The 22,957-nt window shown below is 36.1% G+C and overlaps 1 protein-coding gene across 2 annotated transcripts in view; it reads left to right on the top strand.

Annotated features, from left to right (window-relative positions):
* The window catches only part of EXOC6 (exocyst complex component 6), a 151,111-nt gene extending 128,430 nt beyond the window's left edge, over positions 1-22,681 (top strand). For both annotated transcript variants that reach the window (XM_045567802.1, XM_045567803.1), the window contains exons 21-22: positions 20,179-20,291; positions 21,398-22,681. In XM_045567802.1, the coding sequence (XP_045423758.1) occupies positions 20,179-20,291; positions 21,398-21,530 (246 nt within the window). In that variant the 3' untranslated portion in view covers positions 21,531-22,681. The remainder of the gene's footprint in view (positions 1-20,178; positions 20,292-21,397) is intronic.
* The last annotated feature ends 276 nt before the right edge of the window (positions 22,682-22,957 follow it).

Raw genomic sequence — 22,957 nt, 5'->3', positions numbered from 1 at the left:
ACTGGTCTCGAACTGCTGACCTCGAGCGATCCACCCACCTCGGCCTCCCAGAGTGCTAGGATTACAGGCGTGAGCCACCGTGCCCGGCCATAAATTATTTCTTAAGAAATATTGTCATTTTTCCAGAACCAACTGCTTGTCCTTTTATAGGTAAAGAAATACTTTGGACAGGGGAATTATAAGAATTTAGACAAAGGCAGTGTACACCTTAATTAAGTGATTAGCAATGATGGAATAAAGAGCAGAACTTAAGCAGCATTTCCTAAACTGTTGTTTGGGGCAGTGAGTCATGAAGAAAGTAAACTATGATCAAATAAGTGTGGGAAATTTTGCATTCTGCATATTGTGTTTCTTTCTTGTAAATTCACAATTTCATTAGCATATTTAAGGCTTTGAGAAGTCCTAGAGTAAAGGTGTATCCCATTTTCTCCCCCCAACCTATTGGAGTGTTGAATACTTTTCACAAATGAAAATCTCTTACCATCCTGCAAAGCAATGTTCTATGGCACACAGAAAACAGACTTACCTGGGTTACTATTAATCTGTGATTTCCTAGAACTATCTGGCTAAAACAGGATTATAATAGCAAATAAACAAACTTTTCAGTAGATAGATGAAATTTAAATATTAAAATGCAAATAATATAAAAATGATAAATAGTAAGTTTTAAAAAATAATTTGTTGAACTTTTTTAAGCATTCAGATAACTTTATGAAGAATGATAATTACTAAAGGATTAATGCTGCTTAGATGCAGTAAACCAGTCAGTCAGTCAAACAGAATAACTTATTGTGAAGAAGCATGAACAGTAATACAGGATTGCTTGTAAAGAATGAAAGGATTTGGGTGGAAAATTAAAATACCAGCTCACATAGAGTTCAAATCCTAGCAGTTGTCAAATTCCTTAGTGAATCATCAAGGCTGTTGTTATTGAGCCACAGTGTGCATACCTAGAGAGAAGTGAATATATTTATTACTGGTTTCTTTTCCCCTTACTAATATTCTCATATAAATGACATGAGAACAATTTGAAGGGTAGATGTTTTATTAATAAAATGATCAAGTAAATTCTATACATTTCTGTTTATTATAAAGAATGTCTCAGAGTATTAAAAAGGAAATACAGTTAAAGTGACTTTTTTCAAGATAATTGTACCTTTCCTTAAGACTGAAAAATCTAATTCTTGCCAAAATAAGAACTTAAAGCCAAAACTTCCAGAAAGAAAATAGGATTACTATTTAGTGGTACTAAAAAAATGTTCTAACTCCTTTAGAACTTACAGAATTTTTTTGCCCACATGGCTTACTTTAACCCATTACCTACAGATACAAAAAAAGAGGTAGAGGAACAAAAGCTACTTTGTTTAGTTGATCTCTTTTACCTGACAGGAAGTCCTCCCTGCCAGGTGGGGGAGGAGTTTTACACCTAAATGTGTTCTTTCCCTCTGCCCCGCCATCACTTCTTTGATCTGACATAGTCTTTTTAAAGAATACTTTAGAAAAAGAAATCATTTTGTCACCCTGCTCCTGCATCTATTTATTAATGGAACCCAGGGAAGATTCTCTGCCTCCGGTACTTTATGGACTATTCTAAATGTAAAGCCAATCCTTTTTTTTTTTTTTTTTTTTGCTTTGTTTTTTAACTTTATCAGCTTGTGCAGCTTGACTTGTTCTTATGCATGTGCTGATCCAATATCTTATGTAATTGGAACAAGAGTATAGTCTACGCTATTTTTAAAGAGATACTCTATAAAACTACTCCTCTCTTCACAATTTGTTTTGTTATTATATATATCATCAACATATATGCCATTTCTTTCATAATAAATTACAAGTCTGGGCTTCTCGGTACAATGTAATACAGGAGGACTAAGCAACCATTAGCCATGGTCATTACTCTTTTGACCACTATTGTATTCTACCACTTTATAGAGAAATCTGTTTAGAATAATTTGTAGCTTGTTAATGATTTTTTCCTTTTAGCCTTGATATCCATGGACAGGAATTGGTTATCTAATGTGCATTGCACTGCACAAAGGCGGTAACATGCCTTTAGATCAGGGGTTCTAACCTGAGAACCATAAGTTGGTTTTACGAAGTTTATGCAGAATTTTGCTTGTATGCACTTTTTTCTGAGAAGAAAGTGCAATGTTTTCATTTCAAAGGCAGCATATATGACCTAAAAACAGTTTCCTAACCGGCACTACTCTAGCAAGACTGAAAGCTGTCTAGATTAAGCCAGATCACCAAGAGCTGCCCCATTTTCAGATATTTCTTCATTTACTCAACAAATGTTTGAATATCTGCTTTGGGCACTGTTTGAAGTGCTGGGGATACAGTGGTGGACAAGATAGACTGGATCCCTGCTCTCCTAATCTCACTTTTTTGGAGGGAGATCCACAACGAAGAGTGGGAATTTAAATAGTTTTAGATGGAATTTCAAATAGCTTTTAGATTGTATGAGAAGAATAAAACAGGTTAATGTGATAGTGACTGGAGGTGAGGTGGGCCACTTCAGATTCAATTATCAGGGAAAACCTTAAGGAGGTGACATTTGAGCAGGTGTCTGAATGAAATTGGGCAATAAGGGGAAATAGCATTCTTGGCAGAGGGAAGATCAAAGTCCTAAGGTGCTGTCAAGGAGCAGAAAGGGTAATAGTATGGTTACAATGTAGTGAGCAAGGGGAAGAGAGGTGTAAGTGAAATTAGGAATATTATCAGAGCCAAATCATGTAGAGCAGCGGTCCCCAACCTTTTTGGCACCAGGGACTGGTTTCATGGAACACAATTTTTCTACTGGATGAGGGAGCGAGGGGGATGGTTTCGGGATGATTCGAGTGCATTACATTTATTGTGCAGTCAAACCTCTCTGCTAATAATCTGTATTTGCAGCTGTTCCCCAGCACTAGCATCACTGCCTCAGCTCCAGCTCAGATCATCAGGCGTTAGATTCCCATAAGGAGCGCACCAACCTAGATCCCTTGCATGCACAGTTTACAGTAGGGTTCGCTCCTGTGAGAATCTAATGCCCCTGCTGATCTGGCAGAAGGCAGAGCTTATGTGGCTGTAAATACAGATGAAGCTTTGCTTGCCGGCCACTTACCTCCTGCTGTGCAGCTGGGTTCCTAACAGGCAACAGTACTGGTATGTGGCCCAGGGGTTGGGGACCACAGATATAGAGCCTCGAGGGCCTTGGTAAGCAGTTTTGGTGATAAGTATGATCGAAAATCATTCAAAGGTTTTAAGGTGAGTGTCATGCTCTGATTTTACATTTTGAGAGATTATTCTGGCTACTTAAAGAACAGATTTAAAAGGGACAAAAATAAAATCAAGAAGAACAATTAGAAGGTTATTTTGGTAGTCTAGGCTACAGAGGATTGAATTGCTATTACTTAACTGCTGATGATAGGATTCACTATATTGCACAGTAGCTTCTTCATGTGGACTCAGAAATTTCTGTTTTCAGTATTACAGATAGTTGGATTTACCCTGAGCAGCTGGTTTGTTTTTTATTTCAAGAATACTGTGAGTTATATCATTAGTTATATTTTCTTCTTTATTTTGGAGCTAGAAAACTCAGTTGGTATAGGATAGCATCACATGTATTGTGTATACTAGTCTCATCTTCTACTCTCACTTTCTCATAGCCCTGAATTTTTTCAGTTATTGAGACATATTTATCTTGTTTGTATTTTTGTAAGTTGCCTTAAAACCCTTTTGGAACAATGCAGTGTGTAAATAAATTAAACATTTGTTAATGGAATCCTAAACAGTTTTCAGTAAAAAGCATTCGATATGGGTAGATTTTTATTTATTGTTCATTTACTCATTTATTTAACAAATGTTTATTGAGTGCCTCCTATAGCCCACCACTGGGGAAACCGAAGTGAGTAGTAGATAATAAAATAAGAACCAGACTATTTAATAGATAAGTTTGTTGGCATTAATGAAGTAAAGTTCAAGACAAAGACTATTTGATTCTGAAAGATATCTTGGCTAAAGGATAGAACTTAGGAATGTAAAAAGAAAGCTACTGAAGTATCTAAATGATGTATTGACAAGAACACTGTTGTATAGGAAATCAGAAACAAGCTGGAGACCTGCTTCTCTTAATAACTATTGCATGACCTTGGAAACTATTTCCTGAACTATATATTGTAGTGATTTAATGGTTTAATGAAATCTCTGGGGAATAATGTTGTACAGTGTACTTCTGGAAGAGAACTTTTTCCTAGCATGTTTCATCTTCCTTGCTAAAGTGTGTGAAGCTTGCATTACAGAGGTCATCAATTGATTGAGTCAGCGGTTACCATCTATCTGTGCTTATCATACCTCCTCAGGGCAATGGCAAGCCTATACCAGCTGTACGTGATAATGAGCTATTAGAAACTGACATTTCCTTACACCAATATTGCTTGAAAAGGGAAGTACCCTGGGCACCCATGTCTTCTTCTCATTATCCCCCTCACCCACTTTCTTCCACCCTTTTATACAAAGTCTGATAATCCCTCTCTGCCATACCTCCAAATGACTGTAAGGTTTAGGAAAGACGTTTGGGTGTATTATATATCACCGTGGAAAGATAGGAGAACCCTGATAGATTTACACTTGTATTTGACTCAGAATGAACAACTTGGGTTCGGAAAAGGGGACATGAATAAGCCTTGGAAGTTACGAAGGAATTGCTTGGCCAGAATTCTTGCAGTGGAGACTGGGCGTCTGCCAAGACTTTACTTTGAAATTTCTGTCTTCTGTTTCTAATCTTAAGGCATCACAACATACAATTCTTTTGCCATTAGTCCAGTTTATTCTTTTATGATGAGGAAGAAGGCACTTTTAAATAACAATTATTTCCACTATAATTAAACAAATCTTCTTTTGTTTGCATTATATTTGTTACTATATTGTATACACACCTAGCTTGCTTAAACTTGCCCCTGTGACTACTTCACAGGAACTTTCTTTAGAAGTTTTAAAGTCTTTGGCTTCTTAAAGTATTAATGGGATTTGCCAAAGTTGTAGTATCCGAATGCTTGACTAGATATAGTAGCAGGACAACAAGCTTGTTCACACAGCTCCTCCAGCAAGCATTTTTTCCTTAGACAATCCTAAATTCATTTGAAGTGCCAAAGAATTAAAGAAAGATGTATTTGGGTTTACTCCTGAATATAACAAGACCAGACATCGCACAAAGTTTACCTTAAGGTCCAGATATTAGAAAAGTATGCTGCCCTTTGGTAGAGCTTAAGGATTAGTCTGAAACTAAATGGCTTTTGCCTTTTTCATTTTGCTCCAGTGTCATAATTCTGGAAATTCACAGTTTATGTGCTTAAGAATATAGATAATTTGTGCATATACCTTCAGTTACTGGTATAAATTTTGAACTTAGATTTTTATGATTATTTTAAGAATAAAAGAGCTGTTTCGTAGTTTGGAAAATTACCCTCTAAAATGATTTTTTGAAAACCAAAAAAATAAGCAAACCCTGTAATAACTGCAAAAATAATACATCTTCATTTTTTAAAATTTCCTACTTTTTTGAGACAGAGTCTCACTCTGTGGCTCTGGGTAGAGTTCAGTGGCATCACTGTAGCTCACTGCAGCCTCAAACTCTTGAGCTCAAGTGATCCTCCTGCCTCCGCTTCCCGACTAGCTGACTACAGGCAGGAGCTAAGATGCCTGGCTAATTTTCCTATTTTTAGTAGAGATGGGGTCTTACTCTTGCTCAGGCTGGTCTGGAACTCCTGAGCTCAAGTGATCCTCCCACCTCAACCTCCCAAAGTGCTAGGATTACAGGCATGAGCCACTGTGCCTGGCCATTAATTTCTTATTTTTAAGTACTATAATTACACACTCACAAAAAGTTACAGATGTACTACAGAGAGGTCCATGCACACTTCACTCAGCTTCCCCCAATGCTAACTTTTTATATAGCTATAGTACATTTATCAAAACCAGGATATTGACATTGCATGCTCACTGTTTAAAACAAATGGCTGAGTGTGGTGGCTCATGCCTATAATCCCAGCACTTTGGGAGGCCAAGGCAGGGGGATTGCTTGAGACTAGGAGTTCAAGACCAGCCTGGACAACATAGCGAGACCACATCTCTACCTGCCCACCCCTGCCAAATTAGCCGGGTGTGGTGGCATGCACCTGTAGTCCTAGCTACTGGGGAGGCTGAGGCAAAAGGATCACTTGAACCCACGAATTCGAGATTATAGTGAGCTTTGATCACACCACTGCACTCCAGCCTGGGTGACAGAGTGAGACCCTGTCTCTAAAAAAAATTTTTTAACACAAACAAAAATTATACATAAAGAGAAAGCTCTCACTTTTTTCCTCTTCATTTTCTCAGAGTAGTCACTATATTTCCTTCCAGACCTTTTATAATGTACATTCAAACATACACACACACATTTATGGGCACACATGAAGAGTTATTTCCTTTTGAGGGGAAGGAAATGGAATTATCTATGTTATAATTTACATTTTTCATGCGACATATGATTTCAGATTGGTAAATATGGATCTGCTTCATTCTTTTTCATTTCTTCATACTGTTCTATAGCATAAATATACCATAATTTATTAAACAAGTCCCCTTTTGTTGTACATTATGGAGTGTCTAGTTTTTCTACATGTAAAAACTGCAGTTAATATCTTTATATTACATAATGCTTTTTTCATGCGTTAATGTATCTCCTTTTCCTTTGTAGCTATGTTTTGTCCCAGAAGAGGCATAATCCTTAAACTTTTGCTTGTGAAAGTATTCCATGAAATATAATTAGTTTAGTTCAACAAGCTTTGAGTACCCTAAAAGAAGCAGTAAGAGTTATTACCTCTGCCCTTTAAGGACTAATAACTTGGTTAGAAAACGAACACAAACATGCCCCCAAACGAGGCATATAATACATACTCCAAACTGTAGGAAGTTATCAATGGCCCACAGAGCCACTGTCTTCAAATTTAGGTGGCTTAAAGAACTCAACACTGCTAACACTCTGCTAGCACTTCAAAGGGATGTGTTCCTCCTCCTGTGTATATATAAAACCATATATTAAAAGAAATTTAGGTCAATAGTGACCTCTTGAGAGCCAAGTGGATAAATAGTTGTGATAAAAATTTTTACTAATGTATATCAAAAGGCTGAAATTGCTGAAGGGATTTTTTTGATTTGAGAATCAATCATGTATAGTATTTACTGCCTACACTTCCTTCTTAGATCTATATTACAATGCTTAGTACTTAGACAGTTAATTCCTAACAGTGTTTTACAATTTACAGTTCTCTCTTTGACCCTTTTTGTGTATTCTTAAATGTCAGAGCATCTGCCAATTACCTTCAGTCCATGATTCATTGACTTTCATGGTCATGAAATCCTAAGACTTGAAAATTGGAAAGGACTTCCAAAAACCTAATCACTGGTTCCAAACCTCCTAGACGCTCTTTCCATAAACAGTGCCATTGCTACTGCTCCAGATATCTTGAGATATGGCACACATCCAAAGAGAGACTTCTCTGCCCTTTTGAAACTCTCATGGCAGTCGTCACCATTTCTCTCTCAGATCGGTCAGAAACTGCCATTTTTGTCGCTTTCCAACCATATATCCCTCATTCTAGACAATTAGTAGATTTGATTACTCAATGAAATTAAGTACTTTCTCTTTCCACTTTGTTACTTCACCTCTTCCCACCTCCCACCCTTTTTCCTGTTTCATTCCTTTCTCATTTCATTTACTCTGTATCTTTGCGGTTCTTCTGACCCTCTTGCACTGTGCTACCTGAAAACCCTCATTCCAGTGTAAATGGCCCTACAGCTTCAACTTTTTGGCAGGATGCTTTTGTCACCTCCTTGTCACAGAATTCTGAGGATACTGCTAACCCTGCAGCCCTCTCTAGTGGTAGTACACAGTCTTTCACTGGCAGCAAGGTGTGAATGAGATTGGTGTTCTCCTACTTCCCTGTTTCTATTTATAGACCATTGTTCTTCCACTCTTGAGTGAAAGCTTCAGTCCCTTTGAGCCTCCTGCCATTCATCTCTGTCACGGTCAGTCTCTCACTGTTGCTTTTACAGTCAGTTTATATTCACACCCATTCTCATATCTTAGTTTAGCAGCACTAAAGCACATGGTATTTCCCCATAAGTACAACTGTTTCTCATCCTTGTGCCTTTCCTCAGGCTGTCCCTTCTTGTTGAAATACTGCTACCCTTCCCTTGATTAGCTCCTTCGTAAGACTCAGTTTGAGTACCACCCAAGACAGCTTCTCAGATCTACTTCCCAGCCTCCAAACAAGCATTAATGCTCTGATAATAATAACCTGTACATAGCTCTGTCAGTACTATTAGTATGTTAGTTTATAATTATGTTTGTATGAATATCTTTCCCATTATACTTACGAACTCCTTGAATCCAAAGACTGGGTTATCATCTTTTCATTGTTGGTGTCAATTATAGTATAGTGCTTGTCACATGGGAACACAATCCCTTCAATTTACAGAAGAGCAAGTTAAAATGAAAGTAGCTTCATTTTTTAAAAACTGGGTTAGGAGGGAATTTAATAGGGCATAGACATAAGCACACTACTGGTGTCTACTATGATTTGCCTCCAGAACTGTGAGAAACAAATTTCTGTTGTTTCTAAGAAGCCACTCAATCTGTGCCATTTTGCTATAGTAGGCCAAGTGGACTAAGACAGTGTCATAAGAAACATTAGCTCTTAAGTGTTTTCTCATTCCAGTGAAATATAATCAGATAAGCCAGTAATTCCCAGAGAGTATTGATTAGGGGAGACAGTGGGAGGAGCTTGATTTTTCCTGACCAAAGAGTGCAGATTTCTAACATTCTGAAGCACCATGCGATCAAATATCAGATATTTAAAAATTATTCTTTAAAAAATGCTGACTCATTTTAAGTTGCAGTGTTTAATTACCCCAGCTTCTTACTAAGAATTAAGTTCTATTTTTAATGTTGTTTGAGTTTATTTTCAGCCAATCTGTAAATACTTAAAGAACACTTCCAACTTTCTTACCTGTTTGTTATCTCTCTCCTCTTCTTTGTTCTCTTCTTAATTATCATCAGCAAGCTTTACCTCCTCAACTGTGTTGAGGGCACTGGGCCAGGCACTGTTTTTATGTATTACAAAGAAGAGACGCTGTGGCTTGAGTTTTTTCTAATGTCCTAGTGTAAGATGTTTATGCAAAGTGTCAATGGAAACAATTATCTTAACAGGATAACATAGCCTATTTTGCTTAGAAATGTCCTAATTTCCTGTTTAGGTTATCCAGAGGTCAGGTAGGGATTTCTTTTTGTACTCCCATAGTGCAGATTCACATCATGCAAGCATTGTAGGACTTAGATCACAATCCATTTAATTCCAGTGGCTGCATTTATCTTCCCAAGAAAACAAGTCTTTCCCCTGCTGTTTTTATTCAGTTTCTCTTTTTATATTTTACTGCTGTAACCTGTAGTGAAGGTGTGATGCCAATAGTTATTTGCCAATATATGCTTCTTAACTCAGCTGTATCTTAACATTCATCTCTTGCCTGTTTTGAAGTTCACGTGAATACCTGCATTCGTCAGAATGTTGTAGTGTTGTCACTTGTTACTCTATCTCAGAAATCTCTTACTAACTAAGCGCTCAGGCAAGCATCAGGCCCCAGAATATGCCTTGACTACATGCTGTGAACTCCTGCCTTAGTGAATCAGCTTCACTGTAGTTTGAAAACTGCCTTTTTTTTTTTTTCATGTTTAATTATGCCTTGAGGCTATGGAAAGACTACATTTATCTGTTGAAACAGACTAAGCAGCAAGTGTTCTGACATGTTTATCGTGCAAATTATTATACCTGACAAAAGGTAATTACATATACAATCAGGTCTGGAAGTAAATGGATAATTAGGGGTTAATAAATTGTCTAGCATAAGAGAAGTGCCTGTTAGATTCAAGAAAAGTAAACTACATATCTTTTTAATTGTTTTGAGTAAAGATTATAAAATCTATTATAAGATTTGAAAGAAATGAGTGAGGATACAGGCCCCCTTAAATACAAATACTCACCAAAATATTGTAATATTTTGTTTAACAGAGACCACAAAGATCCTTATTTTCCTTATTTCCATCATGCTAGGTATGGTAGTCTAACTAACTTTGTATTCCTCAGGAAGCCAAGGCAAAATGATAATGGGTCTGTATTTATACTCTGGGACACAGACCTGAGACCTTCTCTCTTAAAGCATAACAAATGAGATGCAAATCTGAAATTCAGTTGACCACTCCACAAAAGATTTCTTGCAAGAGCTAGAATTGGACTCTACTTTTTCCACTCCCACTAACATATTGCCATAAAAATTATCCCCCTTTTCCTCCTGAGACAGTTGGGGTTTAATGGTCTTGGTTTGTTTCAGTTATCCCAAATGGCTTGAGTTCCATTTTAAAGAACAGAATGATAAGGTGCTTCTAGGGTCTGAAGCATTTAGTTTTAACTTTTGTTCAACTTTTTTTTTTAAGCCAGAGTCAATGTTTATAACTAATGGCAAATTATAAATATTTTTTGACTTACTAAAATTTCAGAGCAAAGCATATATGACTACTTTTATTGAAGACTAAATTAATCCAGCTATTAGATTATCCAAGTTTTCATTTTCCTTATTTTAAATCACAACCACTGGGGCAGGGGTGGGGAGGGAGATTACTCAGATTCTTTCAAGTTTGGAAAAAACTTATTAACCTCTCCCCCTGTTTTTCTTAACAATTGCACTGTAAAGGAGTACATAAAGAGATCCCAGCCTGATCTCTCTTCCTTCATTCAAACAGCTGCCATGTCCTAGAGTATAGACACGTTGGCATACAATTTTTTTCATTGGCTAATTCATATTGTCTTTCTTTGTTGCTCAAGTTCTTCCAAAGTCAATTCATACAAGCAGATCTTCTTTATAGCTTCAGTGGAGCAAAATGACTCATCAGAGAGAATTGAAAGTCTAGTGAAACCTCTCATCATGACTTTCAAGGTTTGATTTCTTTAGTATTAGAAGTCTTTGAGCTTCATTGGTGAAATCATTACATAATTACCTGTTATGTAAGTGTAGCAGATGATGTAATGAATCTGGACAGAAAATTAAATGTATGACCCAGGAATGTTTATTTAATGTGTTTGATGGTGGCATTACTAGTTTACAAAAAATAATCTCAGGAGCAGAACTTTGGTTGTGAAATATTTTAGTACATTCTATAGTACAAATTAAATCAATAAATAGTCTGGCTTTCAGAATAATTATAAAACATTACTAAAAATTCAAAGATGTCCTAATTATTAATACTTTACATGATAAAGTAAATGATAACATAGCCATATTGTTAGTATATAAGATGTAGGTTCAGTGTAAACTTGTAAAATTGTGTGTCAAAAGGTAACATAGGGGCCAGGTGTGGTGGCTCACCCCTGTAATCCTAGCACTTTGGGAGGGAGAGGTGGGAGGATTGCTTGAAGCCAGGAGTTGGAGACCAGCCTGAGTAAGACAAGAGTGAGACCCCATCTCTATAAAAAATAGAAAAATTAGCCAGGTATGGTAGTGTAAGCCTGTAGTCCAGCTACTCTGGAGGCTGAGACTGGAGGATAGAGGTTGCATTGAGCTATGATGATACCACTTTACTCTAGCCCAGGGTGAGATCCTGTCTCAAAAAAAAAGAAGTAACACAGGTAGTCCATCTTAACAAATACTTAGTAGGCACCTACTGTATACCAGGTACTGGGCCAAATGTGAAGATACAGATATTAAGCAAAATAAGTCACCAGCCTTGAGGCACTTACAAAGTATATTTTTAGGAGGAAAAGGGCAATTCACCTGTTGGGATATTAGAAAGAGACAAGAGCTGGGATAGCCATGAATCACCCAAACTAAAATAGGTTTTTTTGTGGTTTTTTTTTTGTTTTATTTTTTGTTTGTTTGTTTATTTGCTTGAGATGGAGTCTCCCTACATTGCCCTGCTTTGTCTCAAACTCCTGGGCTCAAGGGATCCTCCCACCTCAGCTTCCCAAGTAGCTGGGATTATAGGTAGAAGCCACCATACCTGGAAAAAAAAGAATTACTGATATTTGATTCTTTAGTGGGTAAACACATTAACCCATGATATCAAACTACTGTGATAGAGATATATGGAAGTTACCATGAGGATACAAAAAGCAACAGCTAACCCAACCAAGGTGGTCTAGGAAGACTTCCTGGGAGAGGTAATGCCAGACTTAAGTTTTATAGAATAACTAAAAGCTACCTGGGTGAAGAAAGATGAGAAAGAGACTCCACACAGAAGAGAGGAGAATGAGCAATGTCCTGGGGGTAACCATGATGTGTAAGAGAACTAAGAGTAGTTTTTTGTTTAAGAGCTTGAAATACAAGGTAAGAGAGGAAGCTGAAAAGTTGACCTGGATAAGGTGCAAGATAGCTGTGCATGTCATGTTAAGGAACTTGAACTTTATCTTGGGATAACTTTTATTGGGAAGCTACCAAAGGTTTTAAGCCAGTGAATGATATGATCAAATTTGTGTTTTAGCTGAATCTCTCTAGCAGCAGCCTGGAGGTTGATGAATTGGGTATTGGAAGAGAGGAGAGAGGATAGGCAAGACCAAAGGCCCCAGGGAAGAGATTGTGATGTCTGAACTAGGACAGTAGTAGTAGTAGAGTCGGAAAGTAGGAAGAAAGTGAATACAAGAAGTATTTAGGAGGTTAAATTGGTACAATCTGGCAATAGGTTAGATGCAGGAATTGTGAGAGAGAGAAGTCAAAGCAGACTGAATCCAGATTTTGGTTTCAGTAATTAGATAAGTGCTACAACTTCATGTATGACATACCTTACAATATCAGGAAGCTAAACTTATGACTGAAGAACAACAAGCTGTGTATGTGTGTATGTGTGTGTGTGTGTGTGTGTGTGTGTATAAGAAAAAACTCACATTCAACTATGTGAACTATGTGAAGTGAATCTACTTGAGGAAACTATATGAAATGTTCTTTCTTATATTGGATAATTGTATGTTTTTTATTTTTCAAAAATAGGAAATAAAAAAAATTCTTGTTAAGAATTTAACAGTTTTCTGCACAGAACTTTCAGGAAGCCTTAGTTGAATATCTATTGTTCTTTGGACTTAAATACATAATTTAAATGTTTTAAACCTTGATTGCCAAAAGAATTACTTTAAAGCTCAATTACATAATGTGCTAATATTCTTATATCAACTAAATGGAGAATCAGAAGATCCTATTAAAAGTTTATATAACAAATTCTACTCCTAGGTATATACCCAAGAGAAATGAAAACATTTGTTTCCAAAAACTGTGTAATACATAAACGTTCATAGCAGCATTATTCATAATAGCCAAAAAGTAAAAAAACCCAAATGTGCATCAGCTGATGTTTGAATCAACAAAGTGTGGTATACCCATACAATGGAATATTATTTGGCAATAAAAAGGAATGAAGTACTTATGCATGCTACAACATGATGAATTTTGAAAACATCATGCTAAGTGAAAGAAGCTAGTTACAAAAGACCACGTTGCATAACTCTGTTGAGAGCTTCACTCCTCATGGGTGTGAGGATTCTTTAGGGGGCTCTAAAATTAATGGTTGCACAATTCTGTGAATACAGTTGAAACCATTGATTTGTACCCCCGTTTTTAGTAGGGATGGGGCCTTGCTATGTTCCCCAGGCTGGTCTTGAACTCCTGGCCTCAAGTGATCCTTCCATTTCCCAAAGTGCTGGGATTATAGGTGTGAGCCACCATTCTTGGCTGATTTGTACCCTTTAAATTATGTAGTGCATCTCAAACCTGTTTAAAAAAAAAAACTAAAAAGAGGTGATATAACAAGAAATAGAGGTTTGATTATAGTAAAGTTATAAAAACAAAAATTAGAGAAAAATTGTGAGATAGCTACCATAAAAGAAAGGTGGTATAAGTAAGGTAAACTCTCATATGTGAGAACTATAAGACAATAAATCTAAAACTAGAAAAATAAGCCTATTAGACATATTGAGGTAATCACCAGAACTAAACAAGGAGGTAAACATGATTACTTCTAAAAGTGCAAAAAGTAAGGCAGTGAACTGTTGGTTTCATGGTATGTTCCATTTGATTGTTAACTATGTATTACTGTGATAAAATTAATTTTAGTAAAAAAATGAACCACATAAATTTATACATATGTATCTATATGCCATTTTAGCCATGGTAGTGACCAAAAAACTCAAAGCAAATATAGATGTATATAAATTGATTATGTAAATTTCATTATTTGCCTCTTTTTTTTCCCCCAAATTCCAGACCCACGTGTTGGTTATCTAGGACTACTACATTAGCTTAGCATCAAAAATACTTAAAGAACATTTTACATTTGCTATGTACGGGTCCCCTGAGTGAAGTATTAAAGAGACTGATACCTTTAAGCAGCCTCTAGGGCACAGAGTGCTCAGAGTTCACTCCTAGTCCTCACAGAGGTGGGAGTGGAAAGATGAGAGGGAGCAGGTTTGGCAAATGGGACATTTGAAGATGGCAGGCTTGGGTGAGGGTGTATCAAGGAGCCAAAAGGCAGCATCAGGGCAAGTCACACCTGAAGGCAAGAAAGTGACATGGCTGAAGGTACAATATGGTTTTGCTGCTTTATTGTTTTTGCCTAAGCTCCTTCTGGCTGCTGCTTAAACTTCTCTTCTGTGCTGCATGTGGAGTTTTCCAAATGTGGTGTTTTCAGATAGCTGGAAAGGAAGGAAAAGCCAAATGCTTTAAAAGTCATATGGAGCTCATCATTTGATCTCACCATATATTTAGAAAAAGGACTTGTATTTTTCTCCAATGTGACTAACTTAGTAAGACCCATTTTTCTTGAATTCCCAGTGACTAATTGCTCAGGATTTGTTTGAAGGGCAAGTATTTCTTCCTTAAAGCTGTATTAGCGTTTAGGATTTTTGTTGTTGTTTAAATCACTGAAACTCTCTAGGAACCCTTACCTCAGCTTTGTTTTTTGGAGGCAAAGGAAAAATGATCTCCTGGTTTACTTCTGGAGTCTGCAAAGCAACTCTGAGGTCCCAGGTGGATTTAGTGTTTGGGAAAGGGAATTGGGGGACTGAGGTTGACCCTGAGCCCCCAGGTCACTGTTCACGTTTACAAAAGCAAACCTGGTATCCCCAGTTGCTTTTCTCTTGAGGTTGGCTTAACTTTATTTATCTTCTATCCTGGGTCACTGCCCCTGAGGTGCTTCAAAAGCAAAACCCAAAAGACCCAAAACAAAGAAAGCTAAACCAGATTCAAGGAAAAAATGACCTGACACTGTGGGTTCACTTTTACAAAGGCAAAAAGTCACTTCAAGAGTTTCATAGAATGGTTTTAAGTCTGCCTAGATTCATTGTGTCATTTGCACAAAGTGATCTCAACAGGTCTGAGACCCCAAGTTTCTTGGGTGTAGATCCAGAGTGAGTCTGTAGGATGGGAAACTGTCAGCAAGCTAAATGGGTTGACACAAATGAATTCCTCAGTGATTCTGAAGTGATTCAACTATTTTGAGCATATAAATAAGACCACCCATGCAACCATTTCTTTCCTTAAGCTGATCTTTTTGTTTGCTGGACACACACACAGGGAACTCTGAGGAAGTGAAACTTACAACTCACTTACAAATATTGGCATACATTCACTTTATGTTTTCAGATTAGTTATGAGGGGTATTTTTGAATCCTTGGTGAATAAAAAAAGTTAGGATACTAATTTCAGATAATCTTACAAATCATCATGAGATAGAACTGAGGCACATTATTTTGCTATTCATTTTTATATGATCCATACTTTGCTTACTTCCCAAAAGGATTTAAGGTAGAATTATTTTACTTGACTATTGAAACAAACCCATTTATAGAACTTAATACCAATTTTCATTATCATGTGCCTGACTATCCTTTAATAAGTAATTGTAAAATTGCTTTTGGGTAATCTGGGGAGATTTTTGTTTTTGTTCATGTTTGATCTGCATGTTTGAACTTCAGATATATGTGTTAAACTAATAAATTCACCTGTTGAGACCATGTCTTACTGTTTATTTACAAGACTGAAAGATTTTGTGCGATTAATAACAAATGTATCATTTGTGCACTGCCATCTGAAGGAAGCAAAATTTGAAATGGAGAGGTGAGGTTTTTCTGTAATTTGGGTTTTAATATTAAGAAATAGTGCATCCTATGAAACCTGACCAATTGTGAGAGGCACAAGGCAATGACTGTTGGTGTGCACTGAAGGTGTCAGTGTTTGTACCTGGCAGCACCCGGTTTCCTCTTCCTTTCCTGTCACACTCTGACTCTAGGGCAGTCATGTTCTTTTTAGGTCATCCCAGTCAAAGACCAGGGATCGTGCTTCTTGGTCAGAACAGGCTGGGTAGCAGCCTGTGAAAATGGGCTCAGTCGATAAAATCTGGCCTGACATAGTGTTAGGTGGGACCCAGGAATAAAGTCCTCCTCTTATGTTACATCCTTCACTTCAATAAACTGCATTTTAAAAAGCAAAACAGGACCTTATAATTGTTGTGGATGGGAGATGTTGGTAGATCATTCAGAAATATTAGTACTGCTTTCTCTAAGATCATTTAACTCAATTAACATTAGACCCTGTGCTATATCATTAAGGGAATCTATCCTCTTTATCAATATCCCAGTGAAAACTTGGGAGAGGTGGAGGGATGTCAGTTGACCGTATTCAGTTGCCATAGTTTGCCTGCAGGCCAACATTGGCGTTTTTCAGAGAGCTGTCAGCGTAAGCTAAAGTAATCTGTAGGGTGCTCATTTTTTGTACTCAGGAAGCCTAACAAAGAACCTCCAAGTAAACTTGGAATAGTGGTCTGGCATCATCAATCAATCAGTTATTTCTTGAATATCTACTGAGTGATCACACTGTGCTGGACACACTTTATGAGTTTGCCTGCCTAGTTTTGTGAAGTTTGTTTCTATTTACTTATTCCAGCATTTTATACATTTGAAAAATCCTCACACACGTGGAAATGAGAAATCAGAATGTGAGATCAGCATGGTTGTTTGCTCTGTATTTCCTTTCTACCCACATCCCTGTATCCTCTGGGACACTGACACTGAAATGGAGCTCACGTCTCTGGCCGTTGGATTCATGGACTGAGTAAAAGCAAGCAATCACCAGCTTGTGCAAAAATTAGTGGTTTCTATCTTACTCCATATTAAACTGATAGTAGCTTCCTCGTGTGTTACTGTAATTTACTAGGATTTTATGTGAATGGTTTTTTTTTCTTTGTAATTTCTTCATGTTAACATCAAAATATTACTTCTTTTTAACTGCTTCCCCACTTACAATGTAAGCTCCTTGGGGAAAGGGAGTTTGCCTAGTTTCAGTACTGTATTTCTGGTGTCTAGCACAGTATCTAGCACATTATAGGCGGGCAATATTTGTTGAATAAATAAATGGATCTTATCTAGATCCTTGGCTCTTTTATCCACATTGGCAAAGCATTCAACGATTTATGTGCAAATTTATGCAAATTTCCACAGATATCTATAAATTAAACATACACAATATATATTTCGATAAAGTATTAATGTAAATATGGAAGCATATGGATTAGATTTATCTACATGTGGGCAGGTCGGTTTAATTTTGTGGTTCCTATAATTTCTGGTAATTTGCACATGAGTATCTGCATATGAGAGATTTACATATGAGTGTCTGACCGTATGTAAGCATCGTGTTTATCTAGGAAAGTCTGTTTTTGTGCTGTAGCAGAATCAATTTTGTATTCACAGTTGGAGTTGGTGTGGCTTTTTAATTCATTGAGTAGGCTCCTCCTTTCCCACCTGGGGGTGGATCAGCCTAAGAGAAAAAAAGCCTTGTTTTAAGACCCCTTCCTCCTCCGTATCCCAAAGGTCACATTGCTTAATGCCTTTTGGAAGGAAAAGAAGATTATAGCCAGTATATTAAGTGGTTACTTCTGCTGACTGTGTGCATGTGCACACACATTAAACACATACCTACACCTGAAAAAGGAATCTTTTAAAATGAGGCTTTTGCTGACAGCTGTGGGAGGCGTATTCATTACTGAAATTCATTTCAATGCATAAATATATAAACCTTACTTCTAACTGTAGCATTAACATGTGTCCATTGTGGAGTATTATAAAAATAAGTTACCCTTAATCCTACCATACAAATAACAGCCATTTGTCGTCTTCTTTCTGCTTTTCTTTTTTAAAAATTATTATATTTAGAGATGGAGGTCTCACTGTGTTGCCCAGGCTGGACTCAAACTCCTGGGATCAAGGGATCCTCCTGCCTCAGCCTCCTGAGTAGTTGGGACTACAGGTGCATGCCACCGTGCCTGGCTTATAACAACCATGCTTAACATTTTCTCAAATTTTCTTCCAGTCTTTTTTGATGGGTTTTTATGTAACTTAAGTAGCAACATTTATCATAAAAATTTTCCCAAGTTATCTAAAATTCTATGTAAACATTAATTTCAATAACCACATGATATGCATTGTACAGATATAACTCACTACTTAACCATTCCCTTAATAATTGAGATTTAAGCTGTTTTCAGGTTTTTGATAACACAAATAACATTTGTGATACTATCTTTGTGCGTAAATTTTTGTTTGTTTCCTGAAGTTACATTCCTAGAAGTAGGATTACTGAGTCAAAGGGAATGTCCATTTTTATACAGTTCTTAAACACATTGCAGAATCATGTTCCCATGAAGTTATACCAATTTACATTCTTACCGTCTGAGTGTATGAAAGTAACTTTTCCTTCTTGTGAAAGGAGGGAAAAAGGTACTTGTTGCCAAACAATAGTTAAAAATTATGCTGAACTTTAGGTAAGTTCCTTTTTGTTTTTCAAACACTATATTCGTTAACATTGTCTCAATGTAGTTTCTGTACCAGTGTTTCAACTTTTGGTATGACCTAGAATGTTATCTTGTCTGAAAGAAAATAGAGGGGGTTTTTGTAGTTAACATTTTCATGATAGAATTTTCTGCCTTTTGTCAGAAAGTCTCCGTTAATAGCTGTAAATTGGATGGGAAAAGAGTCAGACAAGTCCTTTACCTTCCTAAGGAAAAGCTAGTTTCTTATAACCTCTCTTTAGATGGTTTTAATCACCCCAGAGTTTCATCCTCTCAGAGTCATTGGGTCCGCTCTTGTATCTGATGAGTAAATGCAAATGTTTCCTCTATTTGAAGGCAAAACCAATAGACCCCTTACTTATAAAGTGAATTAAAACAAAAGGAAAAAATCATATAAAAACTAAGGGAAGGTAGTAAGTAAAGCATTTAGCTTTCTGAAACAATTCAAATGGGGATAGGAAGTTGGTTTTAAATGGCTTAAAGGGGATTAGAGTTTTAAAGTTGGATAAAGAGTTTGGTGCTTTGGTTTAGGCATGGCATTGCTTTTAAAAGATTACTTCCATATTTGACAATGATTCTAACTGGAGATTATAAAGTAAACAGTCAATTTTAAGACACCACGGAAAACAAGAGAGTTTCTTTTTTGTTTGTTGTTTGTTTATACAAAATGATTCCCTAGAGTTAACAGGCTGAATCCTCAAGCCCTCATTTCATAATACTTCTGAGGATCTATCACCAGGGAGAATCCAGCAGAGGTTGTTTAATGCACTTAATTGAGATTATCTGAGCTTTTGGTTTAAATTACTTTGGAAAAAGTCTAGGTGCAAACAGCTTCTTTGAAAGGTAAACATACTTAACTCTAAGAAAAAAGGTTCAGTTTAAGTTCTTTAAAATTCTTTATACAGGTAGTAGCGCCAACCTTTATTAATTGAATTTGGGTGCCAACTGAATAATGTGTAAAGATAAAATCTCTGTACATCGGTACAATTGTTAATATAATTGTATTAACAGTATTTTTATTATTTTATTATTTGAAAGCACAACAAAGTATTTTATTAGAAAACAACCCCTGGCAATTTTAGTAATGTTAAGTGAAAAGATAGTATATACTATTCTGGTTATAAAGTACAGTTAATGAAGTTTTAAAAATGAATTTCCTTATTCTATTCCATTTAAGAAGCAAGTCATATTAAAGTGGCCCTAGAATAACATATACTTAATTTATGTATTAACTGTGGGTAAATAATCAAAAGTTTTAACATTTCCCCCATCTTCCTCAGCTCCTTGACCTGTTCATGGTTTGGGATTGGTCTACTTATCTAGCCGATTATGGACAACCAGCTTCTAAGTACCTGCGGGTGAATCCAAACACAGCCCTTATTCTTTTGGAGAAGTGAGTATATTCTGAAAATATTTTTGTGTAACGTTTTAGCATTATTTGATTTAGTGATAAAATGAAGAACTAAGGATTTCCATCAAAAGAGAAATGTCTAGATAGAGCTTAAAAGCTCAGTCCCTTTTAATGACCAAAAGATGAGCCTTTCTTTCTTGCTCTTCAGAATTGGTGGACTTTCACATGTAATTGCTGTTCATAGTGATGTGGACAAAACATTTTTCCTTTTGTATCCTGAATTGCAGGCTTAATTGACCTTAGAAATATGTTCACTGAGGATATAAGAATTGGAGCTTTTTTTTTTTTTTTAATCTGTAACACAGGAAAGAAGGTATAAGGTATTTTGTAAAATGTGGCCAGGAATTGGAATGTTTGCCACCAGTGCTATCTAAATCCTACCATTGTGGACTTGAATTCTTTGCAGGTAGTGAAATATGTAATTTGAAAAAATAATATAGTAAAAACTGAAGTGACAGGATTTACTAGTGCATCTTGTCCAACTTAACGTAAATTTCTTTTCCCTTTTGTGTGGCAGACTTAACCATGTTTCATTTTAAGTATCAGTATTAAAATTTTCCATTTTAAAATTAAAATTGTATATCATCTTCCCACATTTCAAAATATCTATGGTGTATTTGATTTGAAAGGACAAAAGGAACTGTTTAAAATAAATGTATTAATAAATTTCTTTTACAATGCCATGACACACCATTGAGGCAAAAACATTACTATTTTAAATTTTCTAATGCTATTTTTCCTTTCACCTTGTCTTGCTATGAATGTGATTTGCAGAGTCCATAGAGGGTATGTATTTTAGCATACTTTATGGAATATTAGAAAATAGTGTGATAGTAGTAAACTTAGCATACTTTAGATTTACATAATTAATGCAAAAACACCACTTCATATAGAATATAAAATAAAGCTTCTAATTTTTTGTGTAGTAGCTATATCTGTAAGTTTATTAGTACCTACTTTCTTTGAAGTATATTTTTCAAACATAGGATTAGTGTGAGATAATTCAGAGCATGCCAAGATATTTTACTTGTGACAGCATAGCTTTTAATTTCCTTTTACTAAGCTTCTTCATTCACATATGTTTCTAGGATGAAGGATACTAGCAAAAAGAATAATATATTTGCTCAGTTCAGGAAGAATGATCGAGACAAGCAGAAGTTGATAGAGACAGTCGTGAAACAGCTGAGGAGTTTGGTGAATGGTATGTCCCAGCACACATAGACTTCACATTGCTTGCACTCAGTGACACCAAATCTGTGATTCAACATTGATCTCCAACAAGCACTGGTCAGGATACAGCAATTTGTTTACAGAATTCAAAAATACAATAGAGAAAAGACATGAGGGCTTAAACAAGAAATAGTAATAAATATCATTTGTATGGATTTTTAAATAATTAAATACTATTTTATATATGGAAAATGTGACATTAATTTTTTTCACTTTTGGGGAAAAAAGGCAAAAGTATAACATATAATCAAGTCAAAAACTGTATATGAAACTGATCACAAATACAACAGAAAAACTTACGCCTCTACTCATAAGTACTTTTTTCTCTTTCAACTTGAATGATTTTCTGTTTTTTCATCAGTATATGGTTTTGGAATGCAACATGTCTGATATGAGAGTATTTATTTCACTATCATTTTCTGACTTTTAGCTTTTATTTGCACCTCAGTGTGATTTAAGTAGACTCAAATTTCTAATTCTGGTGATTCGGAGGGGGAAATAGACAAATCTTTAAAGCTCCCTGAAATCAAACTTGATTTAGCTCAGTAAGAATGTGAATTATTTGTCCTCCTTGGGTGGTTTAATTTAATCGTTCTGAATATGAAGAAATGGTTTTGGATTTTCTAAAGATGCAGTGTTGTTTCTGTTCATCAGGGTTAATATTTCCAACCATTGCTTGTAGCTGACCCCATTCTAGGATTTGTTTGGTTTGGTTTGGTTTGGTTGAAGTTAAAAGAGAGGACAGGAACTAAATTGGGCTTACCACTTCAGGTGCAGCTTGTGCTAGGGTAGATACATTCCTACAAACAGAAGTTACCACAGGGGTCAGGTTACTTTCTTCAAATAGCAGATCTCATTACTGTATCCTCACTGTGGAAACAAGCCAAACCAAATGAATTCTGGAAAACCTAAAACAAATGTACATTTTCCTTTGTGTAAGTTACTGTGGTCCAAACGGAGATATAAATCTGATCTTTCTTTTCCTTCATTGTATTTATGCTGAATACTCTCTTTGCATTTTCAGGATTTATGTCTATAAGAAACTATACCTGACTCTGTAAAATAAGTATAAAGAGTTATATGTACATCCCTTGCTTTTGTGATGAAATATTAAAAAGATTGAGCAAGTTGTTGAAAATGCATTGGTTATTTTGTCCATTCAGAACTTCCTGATTTAAAACAACTGCTTCCTTCAGAAAAGCATATTATTCCCTAGTTATTGGAATGGGAGTCGCAGCAAAACAACAACAACAAAACACATTTGTTCTCTTGATCATCTACTATCTTAAAGTATTTCACATTTTAAAAAATATTACGTGAAAAACACGGTAATGCTTCGGGCACAATAAAATCTGGAAGTTAAGAGAGGAGCGGTGAACAGCTAGCTCTCTTTGAAGACTCTGGAATGTGGCTGTCCC

Source organism: Lemur catta, chromosome 14, assembly GCF_020740605.2.
Source record: "Lemur catta isolate mLemCat1 chromosome 14, mLemCat1.pri, whole genome shotgun sequence".
Taxonomy (NCBI): domain Eukaryota; kingdom Metazoa; phylum Chordata; class Mammalia; order Primates; family Lemuridae; genus Lemur; species Lemur catta.
This window is presented reverse-complemented; position numbering and strand designations above follow the sequence as displayed.